The 21,352-nt window shown below is 40.8% G+C and overlaps 2 protein-coding genes across 5 annotated transcripts in view; both read left to right on the top strand.

Annotated features, from left to right (window-relative positions):
• The window catches only part of rxrgb (retinoid X receptor, gamma b), a 34,434-nt gene extending 27,688 nt beyond the window's left edge, over nt 1-6,746 (top strand). The window contains exons 4-10 of one of the 4 annotated variants that reach the window (XM_039811991.1): nt 1,712-1,903; nt 2,622-2,785; nt 3,641-3,770; nt 4,387-4,519; nt 4,670-4,761; nt 5,403-5,508; nt 6,305-6,746. In XM_039811991.1, coding sequence (XP_039667925.1) covers nt 1,712-1,903; nt 2,622-2,785; nt 3,641-3,770; nt 4,387-4,519; nt 4,670-4,761; nt 5,403-5,508; nt 6,305-6,452 — 965 coding nt within the window. In that variant the 3' untranslated portion in view covers nt 6,453-6,746. The remainder of the gene's footprint in view (nt 1-1,711; nt 1,904-2,621; nt 2,786-3,640; nt 3,771-4,386; nt 4,520-4,669; nt 4,762-5,402; nt 5,509-6,304) is intronic. The other 3 variants (XM_039811993.1, XM_039811992.1, XM_039811994.1) reach the window with 3 other exon arrangements.
• A 1,512-nt stretch (nt 6,747-8,258) lies between these two features.
• Nucleotides 8,259-19,966, top strand: lmx1a (LIM homeobox transcription factor 1, alpha). The gene is given in 10 exon segments (XM_039811798.1): nt 8,259-8,409; nt 8,512-8,559; nt 8,942-9,122; nt 15,282-15,502; nt 16,332-16,373; nt 16,376-16,539; nt 17,320-17,397; nt 17,844-17,928; nt 18,251-18,436; nt 19,466-19,966. Coding segments are annotated over 9 exon segments (1,128 nt in total). The 5' UTR covers nt 8,259-8,409; nt 8,512-8,531; the 3' UTR covers nt 19,609-19,966.
• The last annotated feature ends 1,386 nt before the right edge of the window (nt 19,967-21,352 follow it).

The following is a 21,352-nucleotide window of genomic DNA, read 5'->3' as shown; positions in this document are numbered from 1 at the left end:
TTCAATAGTGATTCCAAAGATGTACCTAAATACAGATTCACCATCTGGGGGCTGTTTCACGAAAGCAGAATTTATAAATCCAGGATAACCGATAAAGTGAGGCTTGACCTAGTCTAATCTGTGCATCCTGGCTTGGTGCGTTTCACGAAGACCAAGCCAGGCTGAGGAGGTGCGACTAGGTCAAGCCAGGCTGAAGTAATTTGGATAGATGCGCGCTCACGGCTTTCTTTAACAGACCACGAGGTCGATCACAGATTTACTGATGCCAAAATGGAGAATCTGCATTGCACATACTTTACACAGAGTGAGCAGCAGCTTCTTATGGAAGCATGATAACATGAAACACATTATTTGTATAAAACAAAATTATCATTTGCATCAATTAACAGTTGTATTCTTTGCCTTAAAAGTAAGCAGAAGATAATGTTACTCAGGAAATTTATCATGAAGATCAATTTTCTATAATGCTAGAATATGATGCGTAAATATCTCTTTCATTCTGTTTCTCCCTCTCTCTCATGGGCTAAAATATAAATTACCTAAGTCATATTAACTTACACTGCTCGCTTTTAATGCAAAGTGTACAACTGTTTGTTTTTGCAAATGACTAGTGACTCATTGAATGGTTTCAGTTAAGAGCAGTAGTTCTTAAATGTATATTTTTAGATATATCATTCAGTCGGCCCGCTATTATCTGCCACGCTTTTTCTCGCTTTTTTTTTTTTAACAGAGGCCGAGTTTCCGTCTCTACATATTATATGCTTTGCTCCCTCGTATATATGGACATAGAAAAGAAAGACACTGAAGAAATTGGACTCTAAAATCTAGAAACTATAAAGATAATTAAGTGATAAATTCCATGCACACTGTAAACATGAATGCAACAGAGTATATTCATCAGTCATTTCCCCCCAGCAAAATATAAGGTAAAAAACCATTAGGGTGTCCTCTCCCTGTTGTTACATGAATGTACAGTAGCCTACAACACTAGATAGTTACTGGTCCAGTGAACTAAGTCTATAATTTGGGAGGATTGTATAATTAGGATATGTTGTTAAAATTGTACAATCCTCCCAAATTATAATCCCAGTTTACTGGACAACACAAATTGTGTGCTAAGAATGCCAAATACAATGCACATGGAAGCAGAACAAACATGATCCTTTATTGTTAAAGAATTAAAAAAAATGTACATGTACAGCATTGCATGCATTTCCCTTAGTAACAGACTTCATTTAAAACACAGTTGAAGTGTTATCAGCCTTTTGTAATTATCTCAACAACTGCCATAATATATTCATCAAACTTCTAACAACAATATGAACAGCAGGCAGGCAACATGAATAATTATAAAAAATAATGGTCACAACTTTAAATAATAACATTAGTTAACTGAACAGCAATATGCACCTGTTGTATTGTAATGCAGGATGATAACAATAAGGTAAAAGCACTGCTGAGTGAACATAAAAGGCAGCAGGATTAATAAATCATGGCTGTTAGCCTGGTCGGGACTAGGCTAGCTGTACAGAATAAATCTCCATGGTAACTTAGGTGCTAGGATAAGTGGGAAATCCCAGGTTAATCCCTTATCTTGGTTTTGTGAAATAGCCCTCTGGTCACCTTACATGTTTACGTTTTATGCACTGGGAGATCGAGCCACATTGTTGGTTCAAAAGCAGTACTGATGTTGTGAATTGTGTTTCCACAGGAAAGCACTACGGTGTGTACAGCTGTGAGGGATGCAAAGGCTTCTTCAAGAGGACCGTACGTAAAGATCTTACCTACACATGTCGAGACATGAAGGAGTGCCTGATTGACAAGCGCCAGCGAAACCGCTGCCAATACTGTCGCTACCAGAAGTGCCTGGCCATGGGCATGAAGAGAGAAGGTGTGTGTGCAGGTGTGATATGTTTAATAAGGATTGGTCTGGGATTTGTTCTTGATCTTTATTTCCATTATTACAAATGCTTGTTAAGGGGGTAAGCATTGTTGAAAACCTGCAGAAATGTATTTTAAATTCTAGTCAAGATCTCAAAGCTACCAAAAATACTAAACATGTCAGGCTCCATGGAAATATGTGTAACACGACAAAATCTAATCTCATTTTGAAGCTGCTAAAGGGGTCATTTAAGAAAAGTATTCAATTCAGAGCTGAAACTATTAGTTTACCATTGATTAATCGATCAATATAAATGGTCAGCAACTATTTTGGTAATCAATTATTTGTTAATGTAATTTCTTAAGCGAAATGTCAAACATTCCTGACTTGGAGCCTCATTATTGTGAGTCTTTGGTGCTTTTCTTTGTTTTATGTAATATTATACTAAATATTGTTTATGTCTTGGACTGAAGAAATTGCTTACTACCACGATCTTGGATCTTTAGGAAATGTTGATAGGAATTTTCTGACATTTTGTTGGTCAAATGAATTGATTCATTAATTATTGGGTTCAAGTGATTACAGTAAGACTCTCTGTCCTCTTTGAGGGTGTTTCTTTAGTCTTCTTATAGTCAAACTGTAGAGCAAAGAATCGTTTTTAATATTGTCCTGTGTGTGCGTGCGTGCGTGCTTGCGTGCGTGTGTGTGTGTGCGTGTGTGCATGTGTGCGTGCGCGCAGCGGTGCAGGAAGAGAGGCAGCGTGGAAGGGAGCGAGGGGAGAACGAGGTGGAATCTACCAGCAGTTTCAACGAGGAAATGCCCGTGGACAAGATCCTGGATGCTGAGCTGGCTGTGGAGCCCAAAACAGAGACGTCGTACAGCGACGGCAGCCCCAGCAACTCAGTAAGAATCACAGACACTGAGCGTGGTTTGGTCAAACCCATGAATTATTAATCTGTTTCTATCATGAGGCTGAAGTGGTATCTAACAGATGGAGGATTTAAATGCTGCTTTATTATACTGGCTGATCTGTGGTGGTAAAAACATATGTAGCAAGCTGAGTAAAGGAGCTGAATGAAGGAATATGATCAGGCCAAGTCAAATTCAATTCAGGACATAATCTCCAAACACTTAATGCAACAGATCCATGAATTGCAAGATTCAAAGTTTTTTTTTCGATTAGTAAGCTACTCAAAAATAAATAACACAACAAACCGTTTTTGGGACTAAATCCAGTCTCTAGTGTTACTGCATAATTGAATCAGACTGACAGTATTTATTTTTTTACAATGCAATATTTATTGCAGTATTTGACTTGAGAACCATTTCAGAGGTCATTACATTATCAGTAAGTAGACACAGTGTTGCCAATTTATTGGCTAGACCTGTACAATCTCATGCAATCCATTGCAACAGCTCCGCAATAAACTCTACCACCCAAAGCTCATAATGTTGAACTTTGCTAACAGTGCATCAGAAAAGAAGTGATTCAACTCAGTGGTCGCTTTTAGGCTGCACTTAGGTTAGCTTGCATTGCACTGTAAGGTGGCTCTAATGTTTCTGTTCTTTAAACTTCAATACTTCAACAATGTGTTAAAACATTCACAAGTCTTGAGAGGAAATTTAAGACCCGGAAATAGTCACAGCTGCACCCACTCATTAACCGCCGTCAGACACGTTTAGATGTCACTGAAGGAGCTCACCAGCACAGTTATTGACTGCTTTGTTTTTGCATTCCTCCCCCGTGTTCCTCTCCAGACAAACGACCCTGTCACCAATATCTGCCAAGCAGCAGACAAGCAGCTCTTCACCTTGGTGGAGTGGGCCAAAAGGATCCCACACTTTTCCGAACTCCCCCTGGATGACCAGGTCATCCTATTACGAGCAGGTACAAGCACGCACGCACACACACACACACACAATCCCATGCATGCAGCAGACATATATGCACACGCCTACATGTGCATTTGTGAGATGCACAGCATTAATATAAAAACAGAAAACACACACACATGTATAAATTGTAATTTCCCCACTGGGTATTAATAAAAACTATAAATTATTATTATTACTGTTATTTCCCTACAACAGTAAACAGGCCTTTCTACGCCCCATTGTCTGCATGCTGGGGCAGCATTTCCTTCAGGGCACTTATTCATCCCCAGGCATGCTGTCTATTTGAGTCTTTTACATTTGCTCAATACAATTTTTGCCATCTAGTTTAATGGAGCAGTGAAACCAAATATAACTGGACTATTTGCAAAGTCCCAGCAGTGTGGTTTGCAGCCACACCAGCGCTGACCTCTGCTGGTGAGACATTTCACACACAGGCCTGAAGGAGGAAGTGCTGAAGCCACACATGAGACCTAATAAGAATCCGTGCAGCTTTAAGCAAAGCAGGGGAAAACTGACACAGAAATCACGTCATGTATCATTAACACATATTTGAGAAGGACCTGAAGGGAGGGATTAAAGGATGGCTTGTTTTGTTGTTTTGCATCCAGGCTGGAACGAGCTTCTTATCGCATCTTTCTCGCATCGCTCAGTCACGGTAAAAGATGGCATCCTGTTGGCGACAGGCCTCCACGTCCACAGAAGCAGCGCCCACAGTGCTGGAGTGGGCTCCATCTTTGATAGGTAGGTAGCGTGCAAAGATGAGGCAATTAGTTACCGTATTGAAATTTTGTGGAGAAATGGATGCAACGTATATACAGTATTTTGTTAGTTATTTTTTTGGTTCATTCACTTTCATTATCAAAACTCTCTAATGTTATTGATCTCCTGCAGAGTCCTGACAGAGTTGGTATCCAAAATGAAAGATATGCAAATGGATAAGACAGAGCTTGGCTGCCTGCGAGCCATCGTCCTCTTCAACCCAGGTCAGCTCAGCCTCCAGTCACAGTTCACTTATTTTTTTTAAAAAGATTTTTTTATGCGGGCAGCCTGTAGCTCACCCAGTAAGAGCGTTCACCCCATGTTGGCTGTGTCCTGCAGCGGCGTAGGGTTTGAATCTGACCTGTTGCCCTTTGCTGCGTGCCATCCCCCATCTCTCTCCCCCTTTCCGGTCTATCCACTGTCAATAAAGGGAAAAGCCCCAAAAATCCGCTTTTAATGATAGGACAGCTCAGACATGAGAGGGGGAAGACATGCAGGAAAACCATCACAGGTCGGACTCAAACCATGGACCTTCTGCATTGAGGAACAAACCTCCACGTATGTGCGCCTGCCCCACCAACTGAGCTAACCGGCCACCAGTCACTGCTCACTTTTACACAGTATGCTAGAAAGCAAGAACACCTTGGATGAGAAATGAATCTGGATTTTGATTTGCATGCTGCTAAATCAGGTAGATTGTGATGCAAAAGGTGGATATGTATGTATTTGACGTACAGTACACGATTCTGAATCGGAGGGACTTCACTATGAAACCCATGTATTTTTACAGTTTAGACTGTGGCTTTGAGATATTGTGCATTTGATGTATTAGTGTGGTCTGACTGTGACTATGTGTTTGTTTCAGATGCAAAAGGTCTTTCAAGCCCACCCGAGGTCGAGGCGCTGAGGGAAAAAGTTTACGCCTCATTGGAGTCGTACACGAAACAGAAATACCCAGACCAGCCTGGCAGGTAGGAAACGCATTACGTTACAGCATCAATCAATACCAAACACCATTGTTTAGTTACCGCTTTGACTTGTACGTAGCAATGAAGATAGATTATTTTACATTACCGCACAGCTCTTAAACACTTACTACAGCATTAGACTTAAAAGGACAGAGGCCGTAGTGTTATTGCCTATAGAAAAAGGTTGCAATTGATTATTGTCATTTACTGTTGGGAGCTTTATAAGATCAACAGATGATGTGAAATAAAAGCCCTACCCTGTTAGTTAGTTTAAGATGTACTTGCGATTTTAATTGACAGCACAATAAAAAAGAAGAAATTAAATTAATATTACACTATTGGATTAATTAATTTTCTTAAATAGATACATTGATAACGTAACAAAAAAATACTGCTTTAAAAGTAGAATTCTTGGATTCAGCATTTCACTGGGCTATAGACCTAATTAAATACTCTATTTGCTAATAAACCAAAGAGTAGTGCATCATATTTGATGTGTTTTTGCATGGTTTGCATAAATCGTGATCGACAAAGTAACTATTAACTACAGTTGTGAGATTAATATGGTAGTGTGACATTTCCAAATGAAATGTAGTGCAGTCAAAAAACTTTGGGAGCATGTCTGATCAAATTGAAATGTTAGACTGGAGAAAGTGTTTTGAAAACAGGATTTTATTATCTTATTGATTGGGATGCAGTTTTATATATTTGGAATGGTGAACATAATAATGGTTTTCTGCCTAATAGAAAATGATGATCACTAAAGTTTGATTCTCCTTCTTACCTTCCCTTTCGGCAGGTTTGCCAAGCTGCTGCTCCGCCTGCCCGCCCTGCGCTCCATCGGCCTCAAGTGTCTGGAGCATCTGTTCTTCTTCAAGCTGATCGGGGACACGCCTATCGACACCTTCCTGATGGAGATGCTGGAGGCTCCGCATCAGATTACATGACACCAGTCCCCCCCTTCCCCCTGTAAATACTCCCACATTGTCAGCTATATGAAGACGGAAGACTTGATTCAAATTGTAAAACAGCATATTTTGTACCAAGCAATACATTGTAATTAAAAATAAAACAAAACAAAAAAAGTATTTTGAGGTTGTGGGGAGGGTGGAGTCTTGAGACGGAGGATCGAGTACACTGTCAAATGAATTCTAATAGAATTGTTAACAGATTTCTTTTGTAAATAGGTAATTTCAGGTGTCCGTTTTGAAAGCAACCCAATGCAATTTGAAAATAAATCATATTTTATTCAAAGAGGAATTGTATAAAAACAGAAACCATCCATGCATTTCTTAAAACTCATTTGAGAATTCTTACAGAATAAAGTTATTTAAAAATGTATCTGAAATGTGTTTGTCTTGTGTTTTTATTTCACTTATTATATAATATATTCTAACATCACAGTTAGAGCTAGGGGGATCTGGACATTTGAAGCCAGTGCAAATGTTGTTTAATTGATTTATATTTTTTAACGCTGCTTTTAAAATTCAAATACATTTTTACTTTCCACCCTTAATAATCTGAAACTGCATTTTATTATGTGGCTCTAAAACTAGACAAAATGTAGAGAAACAAGGACATGTTTTAAAATTATGAAAACATTTTGAGAGAGCAACAATCTAATCTGTTGATAGAATATCAATTTTCTCATCACATTTGACCAATGTGCTTAAATCTTTCTTTTAATATGTCACAGACAAAAGCAGCCCAGAAATATTTTCCATTTTTAACTGTTGTCCCTTCTTTATATTTCCAGTCGTTGACCACCAGATGGCGTCTGCCGAGTGTAAACACATACTGAAGCATGTTCGATGTTCCTGAATCCTTCTCATGGTTCCAGTCTGTCACAGTTACAGGCCTCAACATCACAAACGCCTTTTACTCCTCATCACAAGCTGGTGGTGGTGCTGCCACATATTGTATAAAATTGAATATCAGTGTAAAAGAAGAATAAATCAAAATGTGGTATATAGTGGAGCCAGACTGATAAATCGTGCAGGCCGATATATTGGCGCATATTCATTTATCGGAGACAGGCTATCGGCATCACTGTATATCGGATGACAAGTTAGGCTATACAGAAATACTTAAGATATGTTAGAGCTTTTACAGAAACATGTTTGCATGGTATGTGTTCATACATATATTTAAAAACAAACAGAATATTGACGGAAATCAGATTTTTTTAATAATTGTTTTTTGTTTTGGTTCACTACCCCATATTTGGCATCTTCATTGACAATCCTGTTTGTAAAACTTGATGAAGTTTGTTAAAGCGTCTATCTATCTATCTATCTATCTATCTATCTATCTATCTATCTATCTATCTATCTCTCTGTCTGTGTGTCTATCTATCTATCTATCTGTCTATCTATCTATCTATCTATCTATCTATCTATCTATCTATCTATCTAATAATTTAACTAATGGACAATGTATCCCTTTAAAGTTTGACCTTTCATTCTGCACATACTTCCTGACCACTATATGCATTATTGCTTTCTAATAGAAAAAAAAACCTTTCATGCGCGTCTCTGGTAACTTTGTGGCATCCAATGTGAAGAGAGAGAGAGAGAGAGGGGGAGATGGAGAGAGGGGAGAGAGAGGTAACCGGCACCTGCACATGGAGGAAGTCTCTCTCTCTCTCTCTCTCTCTCTCTCTCTCTCTCTCTCTCTCTCTCTCTCCTTCCCGTTCACTCCTAATAGGATAATTGATAGAAAGCCTAAATAGTCAATACCGGTGGACTGAGAGAGGTCGTCGGAAGCTCTGAGATAAACTTTGATGCTCTGCTCTGTGCTCCGAGAAGCAAGTTGCAGCAGGACTTTGAGCGCCGGAGATGCTCTGAGAAGAACAGAAGAGTTGCCAAAATACTTCCCTACCGTCTGGAAACTCGCACTTTACAGGTAGGCTACGGGGTTCATAAACTTACATTAACTGTATTTAAAGTGGTATTTGACAATATTCATTTTCCTTCAATTAACTTTGGGCAAAAATATGTTTCACAGTGTTTCTTCAGAGGAGTGCAATGGTGGATCGAGCGGCATTATGCTTAGGTGGGTACAACTGGATAACATAGTAAATACAGCTTTAGTGAGTAACATAGAGATGTTAAAAATACACATTTTAAGTATGAATTTAACTTGTTTGATTTGTTGCACTGTTTTTTGCCACATGGTCATCAAACGAACTTACAGTAATAGGCTATTTGGTCAATTTAAACAACGGTTAAACTCGATTAAAACACGATTGACGTCTCTATCCACATTTTCATAAACAATACTGCCTATTTAACCATTTTCCCTCCCATTATAACGAAGTAAAGACGCATTTTAATGAAATTTAATCAAACTTTGTTCAGCCAAATTAGCCAGTATTTCAGCTGCGTCCTGCTGATTGGAAAAGAGTCCTAATTAAAGGATTTCCACGTCATTGCAGATATGGATCAGAGGGCAGTGTGTGCCGGATGCCACCGGCTGATCACAGACAGATTCCTGCTCAGAGTCACTGACGGCCTCTGGCATGAGGAGTGTGTGCGGTGCGCTGCGTGCGGGGACGCGCTCAGGAACTCCTGCTTTCTGCGGGACCGCAAACTCTACTGCAAGCGGGACTATGCTGAGTGAGTGCTGAACTCCTAATCTTCATTATTTGTTTCCTTCTGATGCTACAGTTGAAATCATAAAACACTCAAGCATATATAGGCCTACATTACTTTCCAACTATGGGAGAGGCTCAATTTCGACTTCATCCAATTGAATGAACTCTGTTCCTGTTTGAGCACATCTGATTTTGTATTGGAGGCATAATTTTTTTCTCAGAGGTGCATTAAGAAATACAATTAAATTTAAGTAAGAAAAATATTTTTTAAGGGCTATCAACTCATGTGGCTACATCAGTTTTTAAAGTCACTGCATGAAGACAGTTAATTCAATGAGAGTAACACATGTTAATTTGTCATTACAGTTTGTGATGAAAATTTCTGCTAAAATGTATATAAATTAATCCCATTTAGCTGCACCACATTACTTGTTTAAATAAAAGATTGTTTGTAGTATAATGTACTTTTTTTCTATCATTCACTTTTAGCTTTGGCACATGCATGCGTATATGTTGCAAAGAATGCTACCAACATTATAGTCCATGTTATATTACATAAAACATCTAATGGTGTTTTGTACTTTACATTATCTTATAGGATGTTTATTTTGTTTAGTTTCATTTTATTTTATGATTTGATCTTGGGGTCCAAAAATGACTGCGCTATTAAGTCTATTTTCACAACGGAACCCTTGTCCAGATCTGACCTTGAATAAGAACTTATGTGTGTGTGCGTGTGTCGGGGGGGGATTTCTCTTTATAGTAACTCAAATGTATCTAACTTAGTTTTACATACTGTAAAATGGTACATTTTATGGCAAAAGCACTGTGTGTGTGTGTGTGTGTGTGTGTGTGTGTGTGTGTGTGTGTGTGTGTGTGTAGTTGTTTTATGTGCGTATATGGTGTAAACTGACTTCGAGGGAACTTGGCACAGTGCACTAAGAAACAAGGTGACTGTAGGAGGAAGGGGTGGCGAGGGAGCAGGAATGTGAGAACACTACTGCATAGTCCACACACACACACACACACACACACACACACACACACACACACACACACACACACACACACACACACACACACACACACACACATATGCACATACACACACACAAAACAACACACACACACACACACACATATGCACATTCACGCACACAAAACAACACGGTCACACACACACACACAAAACAACACAGTCACACCTTCACACACACGCAGCACACAACCAGGGGTAGAGCTCAACTGACACGTTGTCAAAATGTGTTAAAATTTCGAGGCCCATTGGCGTGGCAACTGCAAGCTGGGGACAACATATGGTCTCGTCGATGAGGCCTTCCCTCCCAAAACTCCCATCGGCCGACTCCCTTCTCACCCACTGCAACTGCCACATCCCTTCATTCTTCCTCCAAAACAAGAACAACATAAACAAGAGCCAAGATAAAAACTGCACAGCCTAACAGGCAGAAGCGCACATTATTTCTGAACAATTTAGTGACGGTCGTTCTGCCAAGCAAGCAGGGAAACAAGAAAATGTTACACTTACTGGTCCAAAACACTCCGCACCATCATGTTTCCAGTCAACTAAATTACACTGCAGCAGTGCTGGAGGCCTTTGTACCTTTGTGAACAGAGTCTTCGTTAGCAAAACATTTAAAACATGCCATTTTTTTATGATAACCAAGCACTAACGTAAACATTGTACCCAGCATTTTAATGGATAAATGGAAATCAGAGTGGATTCTCATAAAACCACACAATTCAAAGTGCTTAGCATGATCAGTGGAGAACATAGCACTTGGCCAAAGCACAGAGAAACAAGCAGGGCTGAGAGGTAATTAGGAGAGTAGAGCCATATGTCAGAAGGTCTGGTGCATCCATACAAGAGAGCCGGTGAGGATGGTGTGAACTTATTTTGGGGGACAGTGCGCTCCATGAGCCCTGGCGTTATGTGCCGCGGCATCTGGAAAGCTCTGCTCACAGCAGCCCCTGTGTCTAGCAATGGGACAACGCCCAGCCGACCGTGAGATATCTGACCTGACCAATTAGCAGGAGGCCCGGTGCCAGAGCTCTGCCTCTAAAGTCTCACGTCTTCACCTCCCTGCTCATCCTGTCTGGGGTTAAGACACCCTAGAACACATGAGCGCCACTTTTGTCCACTATGACGGTTTTAAAAGTGTGTCAGTGTTTCACTCGTGGTGCAAACTGTGTTCTGCTCCCTCCCTTCTTTGATCCAGCAGGACTAGTGTGAAGCCAGCTCATAAGTGACAATTATTCCATACTGTGACAACATTAGTCTCTTACCACATGCAGCATCTTCTGTCTGAATCTCGCCTTGTTTTTCGTTTCGCTCGTGTGGTAAATCAATGGCAGCCAGGCCACAAGGTTTGGCCCGTTGGCCTGTTTATGGAAGCTAAAAGACAATAATGCCAGTATTTTAATTTCCTGAACAAAGTAGTTTATATTATATATATATATATATATATATATATATATATATATATATATATATATATATATATCCTCTTCACTCTAAATTCATCAGTGCTTGCTTTTATTACTGTCTCCAAGAGGCCATACTGCACATACACAACTAGTGTCAGAATAGTGAATTATTTCATATGCCAAGATCATTATTTAGATTCATGCCAGGACATACCGAGGGTTCATATCCAAGCAAATTTAAAAACAATTCTCTCCCAATATTCAGGAAAATTTTGATTTGATCAAGTATAATTACAGTAAAATATCAAATCAAATCAACACCAACAAATAAGCAATAAGCAATATTTTTTTTTAAATGGGCTAAAAAGGAGAAAAACTTGCATTTAGTGGATTACCTATAAGCACGATATATCACATACAAACAGAATTCAAAAAACTAAAAAAGATTTTTCACACTGGCCCCTAGAGTAGTTTTGATCTTTTTTAACTATTACATTAATGGAGGCATGTTCTTTGTTACACTGATCGCTATAGATTAGAGGGCATTTCTTAGCAACTTCCTAATAATTCAAACAAGTTGCGTAAATGGCATTCTTGTTGAGTGTTTCTTTACAAAACTGTACTGATTTTCAGTCAGTTTGACAATAGTTTGAATACATATGTATCAATTACTGCACCAGTGTAACTTAAGCAACTTTAGACTCATGCAATACAGCACCAGAACGGAAAGATTAGGCATTAGGGCTTTAGAGGACAATAATTGAGTCAATCATTTTCCTGCACAAATGTTTTTTCACATCATGATGTCTTGAGGTAAAATTATTTTTAACGACATATGATTTATTTACTTCTTTATTAGTTCAAAACATTATGGTGAAATGATGTCCAATAAGGCCCACATACCAACTGACCTTATTGTTTATGTCTTTAGCGACATTAACAGAAATGTATTAAAACCATTGGCGTATTCCTGAGATTGGTATACATTCCTCTAATACTTACATCACAGCAACTCATTAATGATAAGTCGATCTAGGTTGGATGGCTGGATGGATTTCTTTTTCTTTTGGCCATTCTTGGTGAAATAATTAATTAACTGTTCCTGGAGACAAAACAACACATTAGAAGATTGTCAAATATTCCCGACATGACTGTATTGTCCATATAATTCATCTAGTTTGTGTGTCTGACCCGCAGCAGTCACACAGGACACACAATACATTCAATACAGCCTGTACTGTAATTTAATGAAGCAGCATGCAAATTCCTGTCTGACAATGTGATGTTTAGGTTGCTCAGATAGTCAGTAGATTAAGATTGGCTAAATGGTTCAGTGGACAGGTGGACTGGACAGCAGATTGGTCGTCAGATCAGCGGTGTGTCTGGAGGTGCACTTGACCCGCAGATCTGTATCTGATGTCTCTGTTGCTGTGCATGTTCAGCAAAGGATCCAGGTTAACCTGATCCAGAAACAGGATCCGTCTGCCTGCATGTCCACTAGACCAGCAGTCTGTCTGCCAAAGGTCAGCTCTGAAGTCACAGCGAGAACAATGAGAGAGGAGAGCTTTGCTGTGAGTAAATGTGTGCGTGCACATTTCTGCCAAACCCTCATCTTATTATACAGTGCATCTACCTTGAGAGTGGCTGACCCTGGCCATGTCAGTGTTGAGGAGCTCAGAATTTTGCTGACTTATTTCTCTCTAATGATCTTGTCACTAATTGCCATGTCTAAATCCAGCGTGACTGAGTGTTCCCGCTCTCCTGGCAGGGCCTCTGGGCCAATCATGTCAACGGAAACTCTGAAATATTAAACACCTTGAGCTGCTCCATAAGTATTGGAGGCGCTCTTACCTTTGCATTAACAACGCTTAAGAATAATGGCTACGGTGAGACGATCTGGACAAGGCGCATAATGGAAAAAGCAATTCTCGAAAACACGAATGATCTATCAACATTAATGCCCGTCGTTTTTTTCTTCGCTGACATCTAGCATTAGCATCGTGATGAGACATTAAATCAAGTACTTTGCTGTATCATAGAAACCCAGAAACATTCCGGGTATTTCCTCTGCCACACTTCCTTTGAAGATGTTTTCGTTGATGCATCTTGTGTTGCCACAGGAATGCACATACCCCAGACGGTATGTTGGCCATATTAAAGCGCATACCATTGAGGCCGTGGGGCAGACGACTCGGATGGGTCAAGCAGCCCGACTGACCCTCCTGAACTGCTGGGAATGGACTTTACTGTTTCCCTAGCGACCCCCCAGCAACAGTGAGAGGTCCCAGCAATGTTTGTCTTTAGGATGTTGCAGCTCCAGACCTTTTGACAGGGATGTCTCAACCTGGCTGTTTGCTTTGTGTTTAGTCTGAGGTTTTGTTTGCTTGTAAATACAGAATGTTAAATGCCCATTTAACATTATTCATATTCAGAAGGAAGTCAAATGTAATATTTGTTTCACTTGAAAGTTAATGTGAAATCTTTGTTAGGTGTGGATTCACTGGTATCAACCATTGCTTATGTTTGTGCTTATTTTCACTATTATTATGTCAAACTGCTTTAGGCATGAAAGTGCCACAGTTCTTTCCTTTTTGTGATGTGTAATTTATTTGTATGGGTGGTGCACATGCTTTGAAAGGGCCTATGACACAGCATCCTTTCCCTGAATACATAATTACAATTATCTGGAATAAAATACATAAATGAACAATTAAAATGATTAAAAAAAGTGTTTTTTAATGAGGCAAATATGACGGCTGTGGTTCATCATAGGTGGCCAGTATAAGATACATACGGACAATATTATTCTGTTATTCAGGAAATTTCTTTTTAACATCAACTACATGAGTAGTTGCATTGATCAGCAAATTACGTTTTTTATTTTTTTATTTCACACTAACCTTTGATGCTTCTATTTTGTTCTGATGGCTACAAAAATTAGCGATTTATGTAGGCTCTCCTTTTGGGGCCACATGAAGTATTTTTTATGTGAAAACAAAAACATGGCAAAAAGGCTGTCACTTTCTCATGCCTCTGGGCTGACTAGTATGGTGACCCAGTCAAGTCTGGAGACAAACGCCAGCTCCAGAATGATGACGCATCATCCTCCGTGACAGACCCAAAATGCCGCGGTGCCAGCCAGCGGACAATGGTCCTGCTGCTTGGGGGCTGGCTCTGTCTTTGTCCCGCTCTGGTTAAGCAGACTTAGATAATTCCGCAGATAATTCATGGGACCGGCGGCTCAGCCTCTCCCACCGGGAGATCTGATTCCCCCCCTCTGCCTGGAGCCATGGCCTGCCGAGAGCTTTTCTCCTGCCTCTCCAGGAGCACAGCCTCGGACAAGGCAGCCGGAGCCACGGCAACAGTCTCTGAGGCTAAGCCCACCAGTCCTGGTTGCCAGGCGCTAAGATGCACACCCGCCACGCTAAGGGTATGTGTCTGAGTGGTTAGGGCAGAAGGAGGAGGAGGAGGAGGAGGAGGAGGAGAGGGGAGAAGTCAGGTTGGCAGTTGTTTTGAGTGACAGCTCGACTCAGCAACATTCCCCAAGTCAACCAAGCATTTTTTTTCTCTTGGAGTCCCTTCTTACTGAGGTGTGAGGGGCCCTCAAGTGTCTCAGCTTATACTCAAGCTCTAGGCAGCCAAACAAAAGCATTGCTCTCTGTTATTTACTGAGCTCTCACCATTTTTCTCAGTTTCCTCCCTTGTTACACCCTCACCCTCCTTTCCCTCTCTCCAGTCTGTTTGCAGTGCGTTGTGGGGGCTGTGCGGAGGCCATCTCTCCTGCAGAACTGGTGATGCGTGCAGGGGCCGCTGTGTTCCACCTGCGCTGCTTCACCTGCAGCGTTTGTTCCTGCCGCCTGCAGACTGGAGACCGCTGCGTCCTCAGAGAGGGACAGCTACTGTGTGCCAGAGAGGACTATCACCAGTGTGTGGCCAGCCCGACCTCCTCCGACACAGGTACAAGCTGTGTACAGTGTGTGTGTGGGTATGTGCGTGCGTGTGTGCGTGCGTGTGAGCGTGTGTGTGTCTGTGTGTTTTGTAAATGTATACTAATCATAGGTCAAAATTGACCCAGTACCAATGCAATACTTGGTTAGAAAAGACAAGACAACGGGTTGTTTGTTTGACTGTTTGTATTATTTTTATATTACTGTTTGGTTATTTACCCAAATTATAATATGGTGGTTGCGAACTGTTATGATCTAGTTCTTACATGTCATTTGTTATTAATTGTAAAGTATTTGTGTATTCTTTGCAATTTTGAATGTCATATGCATACCATTTTGTACAACAATACATTTGTGACAGTTTTTTGTGTCTAAGATCGGGTTAAAATAACCATGTTTTAGTTTGGATAAATAACCCAACAGTAATATGAAAATATGACACCAACACTGGGTCAAAATAAACAATTGTTGGGAAAAGTGATTAGGTGTCAATATGGGTACAGGTTCTTCTTTTAATCAAATGCCTGAAACCACTACTGGCTGCATCTACTCATCAAGGAATTCAAGTGGTCCGGTGGGGATTCTGTCACTAGGCTGTTCAAAAGCATAATGGGAAATGCAGGCAACCACAAACCAAAGCAGAGATCAGGCAAAGTGGTTAAATAAAAGATAAAAACTACAACTCTAAATAGCAACATAACTGAAGGCAAATGGTTAGTTGAAGAGCTCAGATTGATGGCAGGAAATTTCCTTTTTTTTAAATCTGTCCCTCAAAATTTGTCTTCTTGGATTCCTTGTAGGTAAATAAACATTTGCTTTAAATCATGTCTGCCCACTAGGTAAAAGTGTTGATGGAGAAGAAGAAGAAGAAGAAGAAGAGGAGGGGAAGAGGAAGAGGAGGAGGAATCTGTGAGGGTTACAGGCAGACGAGTTAGATCAGAAGACCTGGAGAGCAAACGTCCCAAAAGGCCGCGCACTATTCTGACAACTCAACAAAGACGGACCTTTAAAGTCTCATTTGAGGTCTCATCCAAGCCTTGCCGAAAGGTAGAGTGTTTATTCTGTGTTAGTCTGGAGGAACTGTAGTTCCTGCCTCGCTCCATAGCTTCTGTTCCAGATATGACACGTGTTTTTTTGCATAGAGGGTGTCTATCTGAAAAAAAGACAATTTATACTGTTGTTTTCTGTTAACAATCTTACTGTAATTCCAACTAAAACTGAGGATCTTGTCATTTTAATCAGAATATAACATAGACTATAGGTATAACAGTATCACATTTCTATAGGAGGTGGCATTTAAAAAAAACGAATTCTACTGTGCAGGTGTGTTGAACGGAAGGACCGAAAAGGTGATGCTAATGCAAGAGCACTTTGTTTCGTAGTTTTTTTATTTTAACAAAATAATGGTTGTCTTATCTTTTTTTGGAATAAGGTGATGCTCAGATTTTATGGAATGTGGACTGAAAATCATTGAATCATGTGTTGCTACTGTATCATGTTTTTTAGAAGGAAAAAAGAAATAACTTTTCAATGCAAAAAATATAGAAGTTAGCCCATAAGTCTGACAGGATTTCAGCTATCTACTGTTTCTAGTAGTGCAGATATGCTATAGCCGTGGCAACATTATAAAGGAGACTTGACTTTAAAAGCTTCAAAGTACAGACATACAGACATTTCATACATGCTTTATTGTTTCCTCTTTGTTTGAGGCGGATTAGTGAAGCAAAACAGATTTTTTTAACCTTCAAGTGACCTCTTCTCTGTTTCTATTTTCCAATCTTTACCCTCCCTTTCTTACTTTCTCCTCCCCCTGAATCTTAATCCAAGGTAAGGGAGACCTTGGCAGCAGAGACTGGTCTGAGCGTCCGGGTTGTGCAGGTCTGGTTCCAGAACCAAAGAGCCAAAGTAATACAAAGTACACACACGCATGCGCCGCGCCACACACACACACACACACACACACACACACACACACACACACACACACACACACACACACACACACACACACACACACACACACACACAGTCATATGCGCTACTAATAAAAGGAGTCTTTCTGCACCGTGTTTGTATGCCAGAGTGGAAATCAGCCTGGTTATCTCTTCATACAGGAAACTGATGACATCTCATTGCGAGATCACTGTAGATTAAACCCCATATTTCCTCACAAAGTGGGCTCATGTGTGGTTTCCCTCCTCCACTGAAAGATGTCCTTTACCTCACTGTTAATACTTTGCAATTGAGTGAACACCCTATGCCTGGGTGGCAGAGGGGACTGTGGAGTGAGAAAAAAATGTTTTACACTCGGCCTGTATGTAAGATTTATGTCTGCTGGTGCATGTTTTCAGATGAAGAAACTGGCCAGGAGACAGCAGCAGCAGCAGGAGCAGCAGCAGACTCAGGAGCAGCGAGAGCACCCATCACATCACACAGGTATTATTTTAATATAGCATTATTACTCCCATATGATATGATATGATAAACCTAAAGCTAAACCTAGATATCTTTCTTCTCAGCCATGAGAAACACATTTTTTTTCTTTACTTAATTTTCTTTTAGCAGACAAAGATATTGCAAAGAGTCAGAAATCTTGACACATGCAAGTTTTGAAAGCCTCAAAGGTCTGGTAATAGAGCTCTAAAGAGGCTGATAGCTACATGAAGATAGCACAGGGCACAAAAGCTCACTTAAAGACAACATTACTGTAACAGACAGCAGTAAACACGTCGCCTGTGTTTTCTCCGGTGCCCCACAGCACCCTCCTGTGGTGCTTTGACCTCTGAGCTGGAGCACCTGGGGTCCTCCTATACCCACATTCAGCAGCAGCAGCAACAGCAGCAGATGGGACTCACCACACTGGAGCAGCAGGACTATGACATGGACCCCTTCAGACAGGGCCTGACCCCGCCTCAGATGCCAGGGGATCACATGCACCCCTACGGTAAACACCTCTGTGCTATCAAACCACAATGGAGAATTACATGTTTAAAGTATTGCACTACAAAGTCTCTGTGATGAGTGGGAGTAGTACAATTATGAAAAAAGATTTTAAAATGACATATGATGTATTGCCATTATTTGTTGGCAATGTGAAATCAGAACTTTAGTCAGGAGTTTATTATTTTCAAATACACAATAGTTTATCTTTTTTCAATTTGGATCCCAGTTATCTTTAGTATTGCAGTAAGTTTTCCTAGGGTTTCCTTGTGCTGTAGAATAACTCCTTTCCTATTTAGTATAAGACTGATTTGTAGGGCAAAATGTTTAAAATGGAGCTAGTATTGGCCAAACAGAGGTCAGCATGTGCTGTTGACATGCAATACGATTGGTGTCGTAGCTCTACTTTGTGTTAAACTTAATGCAATTTTCTCTGAATAATTCCAGAGGTAAAAATATATTGTGGTTGGACAAAATAATGGAAAATAACAGCAAAATGACATCTTACAGTATAATGTAATGTAACAAAACCACAATGACCTGAATCAACACCTCTCTAGCACAGTTACAACACTAATGAAACAATATCTGTCCTTTACAAAGGGAGTATTTACTGCAAGGCTTTTATATTAGAATTTATGATATTGTTGCTCCTGTTATTTTGTCCATCCCTTGTACAGTGCAAATTAACTTTAAAGCCCTTTACAAATCCAAATTATATCTTTTACTCAAAGCAGTACTTCAGCAATGTATTGCACTTCCATAAAGTTGGGCCACATGTTCATAATTGATAAAGCAGAGGCTGAGAGGAGAGGCTTTCAGTCCTTACATCCTTCATTTCCCATAATGCAGCTCCACCCTGATGACATCACTAGGGTTATTTCTTTTAACTTTAGAACGCTCCCTCCACAGAATACATAATACCACTGTTTGGCTGAGTAGTTCTCCTAATGATGAATAAACTGAACTTCATGAGTAAAATTGATGAAGTGCCGCTTTAAGAAATTGATTAATAATGCTGTGTCGTTTTTAGGTTTTAAGGGTCTGTACGGTGACATGGACAGAGACCCTCTGTGTCATGTGGCTGACAGCGACTGCCTGTCCCTGGGTGACTCCTCTCTGCTCACCCCTATTGACCGCCTCTACTCCATGCAGGACTCTTACTTCACCTCCTGAGGGTGGAGCTCGGACTCAGTGAGAAGCATCTCCCTCACTCTGCATCGCTCTCCGGTCTCATCATTTATCTTTCTGTACCGTGCACAAGGTAGAAGCTGAAGACATGGTCACCGCCTCGGAGACGTGGGTACACTGTGATACCTTGCAGTATACCCTGTGCACATGCATATAAACTTGATTACACTACTGCCTCTTATGCTTTACAATCCCACTGCACGACACAGGCTCATGTGTAAGCACGATGCTGCCAGACCTCTCTCACCATGTTTGAAATCTCATAGATTATGAGATTATAACTTCATCTACTAATGTAAATAACTGTTTGGGTGTGTATTTGTATTTATTCTCACAATGTGTGTGTATGCTGTTCATCTTGAATGAATCAACAATGATCAATAAATCATGGTATGATACAGTGAATATTCAGTGTAAAATGTGTGCATAGTGAGTATGAAACACTGAATGAAATGAATGAACACGTGTATAAAACACGGGCTGATTTATTATGAAGATGGGGTATTCATGCTGAGGGTTACAGCCGGGTCAGTCTATCCTCGGTGCTTATCGTTCCAATCTAGGTGACAGGTCGGCGAGGCATCTTCCCCTGGCTGTTGGGTGGATCATCAGATTGTGAAATGCTGGGCTATGACAGCTGTATGGGTCAGTGGCAGGTAAGCATCACATCCACGCCGCCATCATCAACGCACACATTGTGCTCCTCACAGTCAAAGGCCCTTGCTGCATTTTTCTGCCTTTTCCTTCCTCCAGTCATGGAGGACGGGAGGGGGGGGACCACCCAGGTACTATGCCCAGCTGGAATGCACCTATCCTGGGGAGGGAGGTTAAGAAACCTAGGGTGGGGGCTCCAGACAACGGAGGGGCTGAAAGCTGTGTCAGGGGAGAATGCCCAGGGTGACACAGAGATATGAAGCCCCACTGTATGGAGTGCCTCCTTGCCCCAGCCATGAACCCTCTCCTGGACCCATCTCATATTTCCCACTATGAAATCAGACCTTGCAGAGCAGAGAGCGCAAGTCAATGGTCAGGAACAATCTAACTGTCTGTCACCGTGGTATGCTACTGCCAAGCAGAACTAAAGAAGTGTGCAGCAGAGTATACCGAGTGTGTGTTTCTTTGAGTCAGCCTTTGTATCTCTGCTCTAAGTGTCTGCTGGCATGTGTGTGTGCATGCTCATGTGTTAGGTGGAACAACACTCTTTGTTGTAGGGACTAAAGTATCATGATGTACTTCCTTGTATATTTAGAGGTAGATAAAGGGAGAAAAGCCAGCCTTAAATATCAGGGAAGGAAGCCAAGGTGGTCACCTGCAGGGACTTTTTCTCTTCTTGTGTGCAGTTGGCACGCTTATATGGATGCCAGCAGCAGTGGGTGGGATGAGAAATATAATCAAACCGTGATCATACGGTAACAGCAGGTAGCAATAAACTCATTATTATTCTGATGGTAGCCAAACAGTTTCCTGTCGACAGCATGGTTATTTATTGCACCCTTCATGCCAACCACAGGCCACAAACCCTCTGTCTTTTAACCGCTATAATTGGCTTCATGCTGTTGCAGCGCCAAGACAGATGCACATGCTTTGCTGAAGATACTCCATTGGCAGCACATATTTAAAGTCTGGGGGTATACTATTGGCACAGATACACAGGGAATATTCGACACAGTAGATACAGCCATACAATAGAAATTCCATACTTAAGACAATGGACTTACACCTAAATTGG

Source organism: Perca fluviatilis, chromosome 9, assembly GCF_010015445.1.
Source record: "Perca fluviatilis chromosome 9, GENO_Pfluv_1.0, whole genome shotgun sequence".
In the NCBI taxonomy this organism is placed as follows: domain Eukaryota; kingdom Metazoa; phylum Chordata; class Actinopteri; order Perciformes; family Percidae; genus Perca; species Perca fluviatilis.
Note: the sequence above shows the minus strand (reverse complement) of the source record. Positions and strands in the feature narration are given on the sequence as shown.